The following is a 10,000-nucleotide window of genomic DNA, read 5'->3' as shown; positions in this document are numbered from 1 at the left end:
TAGGTAAACTCAAGGAATTCCCCCCCCGAGAACCGTATATGAGAATTTCATCTCGTACGGCTCAAACAGAAACACCCAAATACTGGCTATAACGGATATGTGTAATAGAAAGTTTGAAACTTCTTTAATCCTATGATTCAATCTTTCTCTGAAGATACGAAAGAATAAAAATCTGAAAGCTCTTCTTTGTGGTTATAATGCCAAAATATCAAGTTGGCTCATTCGTCTTTATGTTGATCGTTACAGGCCTCTTGAATCTTCTATTTACCTATTTTTATTTGTGTGTAATGCGGCTTTACTTCTGTTTTCTTTATTATTGATAGGAATTCTCTTGTTAAGACCCTATGAATCGATTAAAACCTCAGATTCATACTACAACCACGATGATTCAATAAAACCCTCAAACTAAGTCCAAAAATTCCCTGAGTAAGAATCGGTGGATCATCACTTATTCAATGAATAGATATAATGAATAAAAATCCAAAGAAAGGTTTGTCCTTTAATTAAAAAAAGAAAAGCATAAACGGGAAAAAGAATAAAAACCTTTCGATTTTTAACTTCTAACCCTCCTTTTTTAACTCTTTTTGGTTAATTCTTTTTTTGGAGTCCGGCACACGAGGTCTGAATATTAAATATGAATCATAGTTATAATAGTTTGTAATCTATTTCATATATTCCGCGCGTTCCGGATACTAGAATGAATATCCGACGAGGTAAAACCATCTGTATCAAGATGACAGAGCCGATTTCTGTAGTATCCATAGGATCAATTATAACAAGTCACACACTCATATTCCGGAAATACAGAAACAAAGAAATTCCACGGTCGAACTACCAAAAAATAGAATGGACTAAAAACGATCTAAATGCTTCACTTTGTTTTGTATTGAAAAGCTATTTAGTAGTTCTTGTGAATCTAATTCATTGAAATTCCGTCCAGTAAAATGGAAGAATTATAAATCTCCAAAATAATAGATAGGAATATCGCAAATAGAGCCATTGCGATACCCATCAAAGGAGTAGTTCCCCAACCGGGAGCTACTTTACCATATTCCGAATTCAATGGTTTCAATAAATCCCCTATAATAGTTCGTCTTGGACCAGATCTAGAACTATCCTCAACGGTTTGTGTAGCCATAAATCCTATTTTGTATTCATTGAGAGCCGTTGACTTTGTATACCATTATATTGTAAATAAATGATCTTATCATAGATCCGTTGTGGTCTTAAAATTATATTAAAACTATATAATAATGGAAACAGCAACCTTAGTTGCCATCTCTATATCTGGTTTACTTGTAAGTTTTACTGGGTACGCCTTATATACTGCTTTTGGGCAACCCTCTCAACAACTACGAGATCCATTCGAGGAACACGGAGACTAGTTGAAGTAATGAGCCTCCCAATATTGGGAGGCTCATTACTTCAATTGAGATAATAAATGAGATAATAAAAAATCATTTCATCTTTTTAGTTGGAACTTTAGGCGGTTCCCGAAAAAAGATAGCGAAAAAGATTATTCCTAAAGTCGAGACTAAGAGGAATGTATAAACCAATGCTTCCATAGATTCGATTGTGGTTTACAATTATAGCTTCCATACCTGTTTATTTTGGATCGTCTCCCGGATAACTAAAGAGAAATAGTCAAAGAAAAGGCAGCAATTCAAATCAAGATTTATCCGATACCCTATTTATGTTAAATTATGTTAAATCACAAAGATAAAGGTGAGAAGTAAGAAATCAATCTTGTATCAGACTGCTTGTCTTTTTGTAGTCGGATCCCCAAGTTTTTGGAATGCTCCAAATTCTACTTGAGCATCCAAATCCGGGTCAATACCGGCAAAAACATCTCTGAACAAGGTTCTAGCACCATGCCAAATGTGTCCGAAGAAGAAGAGCAGAGCAAACGAAGCATGTCCAAAAGTAAACCAACCCCTTGGACTGCTACGAAAAACACCATCGGATTTCAAAGTAGCGCGATCTAATTCAAAAATTTCTCCCAATTGAGCACGTCTAGCATATTTTTTCACAGTAGCAGGATCACTATAACTGACTCCATTCAGTTCGCCGCCATAGAACTCCACAGTTACACCTACTTGTTCGACACTATACTTCGATTCTGCCCTTCTAAAAGGAACATCGGCTCTAACAATTCCATCTCCGTCTACCAAAACAACCGGAAATGTTTCAAAAAAAGTAGGCATACGACGTACAAAAAGTTCACGCCCTTCTTTATCTCTAAAGATAGGGTGTCCTAACCAACCAACAGCTATTCCATCCCCGTTGTCCATTGAGCCCGCTCTGAATAATCCCCCCTTTGCCGGATTATTGCCGATGTAATCATAAAAAGCTAATTTTTCAGGAATTTTAGACCAAGCTTCTGATAAACTTTGATTTTCGGCTAGCCCAGCACCAACTCTTCGATATATTTCTTGCTGGAAGTATCCCTGATCCCATTGATACCGGGTGGGACCAAATAATTCAATCGGGGTAGTTGCTGAACCATACCACATAGTTCCAGCAACAACAAAAGCGGCAAAAAAAACAGCAGCGATACTACTGGAAAGGACGGTTTCAATATTTCCCATACGTAATCCTTTGTATAGACGTTGGGGCGGGCGGACACTAAGATGGAATAGACCTGCTAATATGCCCAATGTCCCTGCTGCAATATGATGAGAGGCTATTCCTCCCGGAACAAAAGGATCAAAACCTTCCACACCCCACGCTGGATTTACAGATTGTACCCTTCCGGTTAGTCCATAAGGATCGGACACCCATATTCCAGGACCATACAACCCCGTTACATGAAATGCGCCAAACCCAAAACAAGCCAGTCCTGAAAGAAATAAATGAATTCCAAAAATCTTAGGTAAATCCAAAGAAGGTTTTCCCGTGCGTTCATCACAAAATATTTCTAGATCCCAATACACCCAATGCCAAATAGCTGCCAAAAAGCACAAGCCAGAAAACACAATATGTGCACCGGCCACACCTTCGTAACTCCAAATACCCGGATTCGTTATAGTCCCTCCTGTGATACTCCAACCGCCCCATGAATTGGTTATTCCTAAACGAGTCATGAAAGGTATAACAAACATACCCTGTCTCCACATTGGATCAAGAACAGGGTCAGAGGGATCAAAAACCGCTAATTCATATAGAGCCATCGAACCGGCCCAACCAGCAACTAGAGCTGTATGCATTATATGGACAGAAAGCAAACGACCCGGATCATTCAATACGACGGTATGAACACGATACCAAGGCAAACCCATGGAAATACCCCTTTATCAACGAAAAATAGACACTATGTAACTTTATTGCATTGGAAAAAACTATGCTATGGACCTCCCCTTTTCAGTAGATTATCTCGAGGAAAGGATTAAGATTTGTTCTATTATATTAGTAATAATGGAAGAGTTCTGTTTGTAGGAACAAACAGAAGCAGATCTATTCTATACCCGATAAGTACCAATACGCAATGGTAGGGGGGCGGGATCCCGCTTTCATTTTCTATGAGTGAAAGCATACATATTTGTTCATATCATTCAAAAGACCCATTCTTAAAAATTTTCTTCTTTAGTCATAGTCATTCTGTCTTCTTTTTTTTTATTTTATGAACTTATTCAATTTTTGGATAAACTATGATAAAGGCTAATCTTATTAAGACAATAAACCCATTTTTACGCTTCCACATCAAAGTAAGATATAGTACTTAATTCTTTTTTTCTTTCATTTAATGCCTATTGGTGTTCCAAAAGTACCTTTTCGAAGTCCCGGGGAGGAAGATGCATCTTGGGTTGACGTATAGTGCGACTTGTCAGATATATTGGGTCACATGGGATTTCCCCATTCTCTCCCCCGATCGAGATATCCTCTCTTTCGCCCAAGAAAGATTGATTGAATCATCAAAAATTTGGAGCGTGAAGTGCAATTATATTTATTTTGTTTTTTGGAGGGGGTATCCAGATTAATATTATCAATTAGAATAATTTATGGTTTAGAATAATTTATAGTTGGCTCAATTGGACCAATAAAATGAAGTATCCAGGCTCCGTTTAGAAAAAACCCAATTGGTAATATATCTATGATTACTATTTTTATCATATTATAAACAGGAGCGATCTCAAACTGTTTAAGCAATCGAGTAATATAACGAATACATTGAATATTTGGCAGAAGACATGAAATAAATAAAAAAAAAGCCATAGCAAAAACACGTGGTATTGGGGCATTTGCCCTATATGTGCAAATCAAAATCGGGCCGATCTTTACTCGGAGTAGAGCATAAACCTAAAAAAATTGAAGAAGCCCATTCCGGAACAAGAAAATGACATCGTGATTTGGATTCGATCTCGATGAAACAATAAATCAATGAGAAGTTCGTTCGATAAGTTTAGTAGATTACTTTTATCTATTTCTTTTTATTTATAGGTAAAGTAAACAGACCAAAACTAATCTTTCTTGAAAAATAGAAGAAAAAAGCCCTTTGTTAGAAGGAGCCCACTATGAAAAAAGATGAGGGCGGTAATCTACACATTGATTCTTTTTTTTCGCGATTTTTGGTAAACCGTATGCATCAAAAGGTGCGCGTACGGTTCCTAAGGATACAATTTTATCCTAATCAACCGACTTTATCGAGAAAGATTACTTTTTTTAGGCCAAGAGGTTGATAGCGAGATCTCGAATCAACTTATTGGTCTTATGGTATATCTTAGTATAGAGGATGATATCAAAGATCTGTATTTGTTTATGAACTCTCCCGGAGGGTGGGTAATACCCGGAGTAGCTATTTATGATACTATGCAATTTGTACGACCAGATGTACAGACAATATGCATGGGATTAGCCGCTTCAATGGGATCTTTTATTCTGGTCGGCGGAGAAATTACCAAACGTCTAGCATTCCCTCATGCTCGGCGCCAATGAGTTTTGTATTTGAGAGAAAAAAGAAGACTATGCCTTCGCGATATGAAATATGACTATTAAGTAATAATAGCATGGCATTTTGAATTCGATATGAGAAATATTTTTTTTTTTTCAAAATTCAAAAACTATTAGATTATATATTGAAAGAGTAGTATGAGATAAGGGGCATTTCCGATTTTATCTGATCTATCGGAAATCTCTTGCAGCGTCACAAACTTTTTTGTTTTCACGCCAGAAGGCTAATTATGTTATGAAAGAATACAAAAAAAAAGAAACTTTGGGATTGCTGAATAAAAGACTAAATAAATAAAATATATAAATATAAAGCAACGGAGCCATCATAGTATTTTTTAACTACTCCAAAAAAGGAAGGATGGTTATTGGATTATTTACCAATCAGGGTCTGGTCTGATAGATCCTATTTTTTCTGTTTCTTGGATGGGAGGTAAAAGCGAATTCCATTGTAGAGCCGTATGCAATGCGAAAAAGATGCCTGTACGGTTGTTCAATTCTATCTTGTTTTTCGTATTATTATTCTTTATTTTATTTCTTCTCTTTGATTTATCTTCGAGATAGAAGAACCATTTATTATGTTATATAATCAGGGTAATGATCCATCAGCCTGCTAGTTCTTTTTATGAGGCACAAACGGGAGAATTTATCCTGGAAGCGGAAGAACTGTTGAAGTTACGCGAAACCATCACAAGGGTTTATGTACAAAGAACGGGCAAACCCTTATGGGTTGTATCCGAAGACATGGAAAGAGATGTTTTTATGTCAGCAACAGAAGCCCAAGCTCATGGAATTGTTGATGTTATAGCGGTAGAATAAAAAATAGCAGGGATTTCGCGCAAATATGCCATTTTCAATTTTCTCTTCTTATATTTAATATATCTATTAATATAGAAGTAATGCCTAATCATCCGGTTAGGATCGATCTAAACCAACTCATTATGTATACGAGTCAACATGCCAACTATTAAACAACTTATTAGAAAGACAAGACAGCCAATCAGAAATGTCACGAAATCCCCCGCCCTTGGGGGATGCCCTCAGCGACGAGGAACATGTACTAGGGTGTATGTGTGACTCGTTCAGAGCATGGACTGGGACAAAAGAAAAGAACCAATTTTTCCAGTATCAGTGGTCAGTACCAATAAATAGGATAAAATGGAAGAACTCCATTCACTATCTAAAAAGGATCTATGATATCCTTCTATTGTGTATCAAATTTTATGGTTTCTATTGGTATAAATCCAACCGTCTCAATTTTCAATTTAAGATGAAAAAGAATTTCCCATTGGTAGCAAATGGTTATCCACTAAGCAGGGGAAAGACTATTAAAATGAAAAGGCAGAAAGATTATGCCCTTACTCTTGCAACAACGGACTAACAGGGTCAGCTACACAGCTAATCTTCATAATTAAATATCGTTACTGTATAGGTAGATCTCATTGTGAAAGACTGATTACTGGATAATTCATGGGTAGAGCCAAAAAGTGTGAACTGTACAAGTTAACAATAGCATTGATTAAATGAAAGAAGGGGCTCCGGTGTATAGAGGGGACCTCGCCGTTAAAAAAGTAACCATAGAAACGATGGAACCCACGATTTTTTTATCCATTTAGATTTACTACTTTTTGTTTTTCTTTTTTTATTTAATATGCTTTTTTTAATATCTAGTTTTTAATATCTAGTATCACTATCAATACAATTTCTTATTTCGCAGTGAAATGCCCAGAAAAAAAGAAAAAATCGTGGTCGGGAAGGTTATAGTAGCAAAAGCCATTGGAGTTTTTAGTTTATACATTGGAAGAATCCGTTTTGTTATTAATAAACTAGGAAAGGGAAAAGGAATAACTGAAAGAAAGGAAATCAATTAGTTATTCATCGAAGTTTCATTTATTCAATGACCAGAATTAAACGAGGATATATAGCTCGGAGACGTAGAACAAAAATTCGTTTATTTGCATCAAGCTTTCGAGGGGCTCATTCAAGACTTACTAGAACTATTACTCAACAGAAAATAAGAGCTTTGTTTTCGGCTTATCGGGATAGAGGTAGGCAAAAGAGAGATTTTCGTCGTTTGTGGATTACTCGGATAAATGCAGTAATTCGCGGTAAAGGCATATACTATAATTATAATAGATTAATACACAATCTGTACAAGAGGCAGTTGCTTCTTAATCGTAAAATACTTGCGCAAATAGCTATATTAAATAGAAATTGTCTTTATATGATTTCCAATGAGATTCTAAAATAAGTATATTTGGAAGGAATTCATCGGAATGTTTTAAATTTAAAATGGAGTTCACTGGAGAATTAACTCCGGGAAGGTAGAATAGAAATTAGTATGATAAAATATAATAATAAAGTCGTCAAAATGAACAAACAACACATTTAATAAAAAAAGATTTATTCTTTTTTTCTTATGATAATACGACAATAAAATATGGATTCGCGAATTTTTCGAACAAAATATCAATCCGCCTTTGAATTCGTATTGGAATTTTGATTCAAGTGAAGAGTAAGCCTATTTCTTTTTGATTCTAAGACCAGTAGTTCTGGTGGTCGACTCACCCCTTTCAAATTGTTTCTCATTATTAAGAAAAGGTAACAAAGATAAAATACGAGCTTGCTTTATAGCAATAGTAATTAATCGTTGTTGTTTTAAGTTTAATCTATTCACCCGTCTAGATAATATCTTTCCTTGTTCACTAATAAATCGACTAATTAAACTCATGTTTCTATAATCAATTCGATCCCCCGAGCCAATCGGGGGCAAACGCCTACGAAAAGATCGCTTGGATTTAAAATAGAGTCGCTTGGATTTATCCATGATTTGTTTCTTCCTTATCCCGAAAATCCTATTTCAATGGGGGATTTTGTTTTGTTTATCTTTAAATATATATATATATATAATATGTCATTTTTAATCTTCCTTGGAAGGGTGACATACAGGCGATCGGATCGGTTCGATTTATTTCTTTATCTCCCCATGAATTGTATGTTTGTAACAAAAGGGACAGAATTTTAGCAATTCCAATCGACTAGGCGTATTATGTCGATTCTTTTGAGTAATATATCTGGAAATACCAATACTCATTGATTCCTTATTAGCACCATTTCGATTAGCACTATTTCGAGTACAATTGGTACATTCCAAAATAACGGTTACTCGAACATCTTTACCCTTGGCCATGAACCTCCTTTGGATTTTTGATTCACCCAACTATTCTATTTTCCGATCCAAAGAGAAGAAAGGAACGAAAAAAAATAGAAGTTGCTAACTCGAAATCAAATTCTGAAAGATTTCGTTGAAATCAAGATAGTAATAAAAAAGTATTAATAAGTAATACAATGATTTCTAACTAGATTTATAATCCTAGTATAGTATTTCATTTTTCATTTAAGTATTTTGTATGATATTGTTGACCTGGCCATCAATTTCCATTTCCGTTCTCATTCTCTTATCTTATTAATTCAATTTAAATTAGAGTCCCGGCCCGAGTTCCGAGTTTTACTGAAGTTGAATCCACTTTTATTCTTTCTCTTTTCGAACTTATTCTAATTTTAAAAATTAGAAAAGTAAAAGAAGGGAAGGGGAGGGATTAGTCACAGATATTTGATTATATCTCTAATTTTCTTCACCCCTTCCCATATCAATAACTATAACTAGAACTAGAATTAAAAAAGGGAAAATATCAACGCATCCGGGAATAAACGATTGATCTCTATCAATAGACCCGCTAAAGACCCGAACCATAGAGTACTTACTACCGGTGCCGCGGAGAGATATGTTTTTAGATCTCGCATTTAAAATACTCCTTCTTTATTGTAATTTGTAATACATATATGATCAGACGTAGGTGTAGTTAATGATCACTTGTATTTGTATGCGGAATCCCTAATTCAAATTGAAATGTACAATGATTCAGTAGCTATTCCCTTTCTTAAAAAAAAATACGCCTTTTTCTGTCCCAGCATTCCCCAAAAATATTCTATTCATTTTTTTAAGCGGGTTTAATTATACGTTACGTATGTGTATAAGCCCTTTATTATAATTAATTATTTATTAGAATTAAATATTAAATATATGTTCTATGATATGAGATAAAAAAGAAGAAATGACAAGATCATTTTTGTATATGAATGGAGAAAATAAAGATGTGGAAAACAATACAGGTATTCTCTACAATGACACTGTCGACCAATGGAAAGGGATGTAGCGCAGCTTGGTAGCGCGTTTGTTTTGGGTACAAAATGTCACGGGTTCAAATCCTGTCATCCCTACCTATTACTTATCTTATGAGCCGTAACGAGGGATTAATTGAAATCGATTAAAATTGGGTATAATCAATCTTTCATTTTACAATATTCTATATATTAATTTTACGATATTCTATATAATAGTAGATGCATGCAAAAATATATTAGGGTTACAAAATATTTATGAAGCGCTCTTAGTTCAGTTCGGTAGAACGTGGGTCTCCAAAACCCGATGTCGTAGGTTCAAATCCTACAGAGCGTGATTCCATTCTTGTTATTCTTAGGTCGAAAATGACAATGAAATAGGAGGTCAATCAAAAAAAGAGATATTAATTAATCAAAGGTCCAACTGATCGCCACGTCTGTATTGTAAATATGCAGTTACAAATAATCCAGCCAAAGTAATAGGAATTAGACCTAAGACAATTCCAAATAGCAAAACTTCAATCATTTCATTTGTTTGAAAGGGGAAAGGGAGAGGTAATATCTATTCTTAAATATTAATTCGTATTGCACATGAATCTCAATGAACAAGAATTGGAAATTGACACGGTAAGAAACTATAGAATATATGAAATACCACAGAAAAATTTCTTTTTTTTATGAATTGTTCATTCAATTAATTTCAAATAAGACGTATCTTGTTTAAACTGATAAATAGAACTGAAGTTATAGTTAAAACCGCTAGTAGAAAACCGAAATAACTAGTTATGGTAGGCATAAAGAGTCTAAATGAAATATGTTCTTTTTTTATACATATGTTTATAAAGCACTTCCCTAAATTTCAATTTTCGTTTTG

At 34.8% G+C, this 10,000-nt stretch overlaps 11 protein-coding genes, 2 non-coding genes and 1 pseudogene across 14 annotated transcripts. All coding sequences in view use genetic code 11, as the record gives it.

Moving 5' to 3' along the window:
* Positions 1 to 916: 916 nt before the first annotated feature.
* On the bottom strand, positions 917 to 1,147 carry psbH (photosystem II protein H). Its single transcript has one exon. The coding sequence runs from the start codon at positions 1,145 to 1,147 to the stop codon at positions 917 to 919; it is 231 nt and encodes a 76-aa protein (YP_009318185.1).
* A 106-nt stretch (positions 1,148 to 1,253) lies between these two features.
* On the top strand, positions 1,254 to 1,385 carry psbN (photosystem II protein N). Its single transcript has one exon. The coding sequence runs from the start codon at positions 1,254 to 1,256 to the stop codon at positions 1,383 to 1,385; it is 132 nt and encodes a 43-aa protein (YP_009318184.1).
* Positions 1,386 to 1,457: 72 nt separating this feature from the next.
* On the bottom strand, positions 1,458 to 1,574 carry psbT (photosystem II protein T). The gene has a single exon. It carries the CDS (start codon positions 1,572 to 1,574, stop codon positions 1,458 to 1,460), a length of 117 nt encoding a protein of 38 aa, YP_009318183.1.
* Positions 1,575 to 1,751: 177 nt separating this feature from the next.
* Positions 1,752 to 3,278, bottom strand: psbB (photosystem II 47 kDa protein). Its single transcript has one exon. The coding sequence runs from the start codon at positions 3,276 to 3,278 to the stop codon at positions 1,752 to 1,754; it is 1,527 nt and encodes a 508-aa protein (YP_009318182.1).
* A 464-nt stretch (positions 3,279 to 3,742) lies between these two features.
* Positions 3,743 to 5,763, top strand: clpP (annotated as a pseudogene).
* A 138-nt stretch (positions 5,764 to 5,901) lies between these two features.
* On the top strand, positions 5,902 to 6,015 carry rps12 (ribosomal protein S12; one part of a trans-spliced gene, as the record gives it; the record has 2 gene entries for this part). Coding sequences YP_009318181.1 and YP_009318142.1 both cover positions 5,902 to 6,015 — 114 coding nt within the window.
* Positions 6,016 to 6,841: 826 nt separating this feature from the next.
* rpl20 (ribosomal protein L20) lies at positions 6,842 to 7,195 on the top strand. The gene has a single exon. It carries the CDS (start codon positions 6,842 to 6,844, stop codon positions 7,193 to 7,195), a length of 354 nt encoding a protein of 117 aa, YP_009318180.1.
* A 270-nt stretch (positions 7,196 to 7,465) lies between these two features.
* rps18 (ribosomal protein S18) lies at positions 7,466 to 7,771 on the bottom strand. The gene has a single exon. The coding sequence runs from the start codon at positions 7,769 to 7,771 to the stop codon at positions 7,466 to 7,468; it is 306 nt and encodes a 101-aa protein (YP_009318179.1).
* A 141-nt stretch (positions 7,772 to 7,912) lies between these two features.
* rpl33 (ribosomal protein L33) lies at positions 7,913 to 8,134 on the bottom strand. Its single transcript has one exon. It carries the CDS (start codon positions 8,132 to 8,134, stop codon positions 7,913 to 7,915), a length of 222 nt encoding a protein of 73 aa, YP_009318178.1.
* A 485-nt stretch (positions 8,135 to 8,619) lies between these two features.
* On the bottom strand, positions 8,620 to 8,748 carry psaJ (photosystem I subunit IX). Its single transcript has one exon. It carries the CDS (start codon positions 8,746 to 8,748, stop codon positions 8,620 to 8,622), a length of 129 nt encoding a protein of 42 aa, YP_009318177.1.
* A 403-nt stretch (positions 8,749 to 9,151) lies between these two features.
* Positions 9,152 to 9,225, top strand: trnP-TGG. The gene has a single exon. It is a non-coding gene; the product is annotated as a tRNA-Pro (tRNA).
* A 164-nt stretch (positions 9,226 to 9,389) lies between these two features.
* trnW-CCA lies at positions 9,390 to 9,463 on the top strand. Its single transcript has one exon. It is a non-coding gene; the product is annotated as a tRNA-Trp (tRNA).
* A 75-nt stretch (positions 9,464 to 9,538) lies between these two features.
* petG (cytochrome b6/f complex subunit V) lies at positions 9,539 to 9,652 on the bottom strand. Its single transcript has one exon. The coding sequence runs from the start codon at positions 9,650 to 9,652 to the stop codon at positions 9,539 to 9,541; it is 114 nt and encodes a 37-aa protein (YP_009318176.1).
* A 174-nt stretch (positions 9,653 to 9,826) lies between these two features.
* Positions 9,827 to 9,922, bottom strand: petL (cytochrome b6/f complex subunit VI). The gene has a single exon. The coding sequence runs from the start codon at positions 9,920 to 9,922 to the stop codon at positions 9,827 to 9,829; it is 96 nt and encodes a 31-aa protein (YP_009318175.1).
* Between the last annotated feature and the right edge of the window lie 78 nt (positions 9,923 to 10,000).

Source organism: Corylus avellana, chloroplast (assembly GCF_901000735.1).
Source record: "Corylus avellana chloroplast, complete genome".
Lineage (NCBI taxonomy): Eukaryota > Viridiplantae > Streptophyta > Magnoliopsida > Fagales > Betulaceae > Corylus > Corylus avellana.
This window is presented reverse-complemented; position numbering and strand designations above follow the sequence as displayed.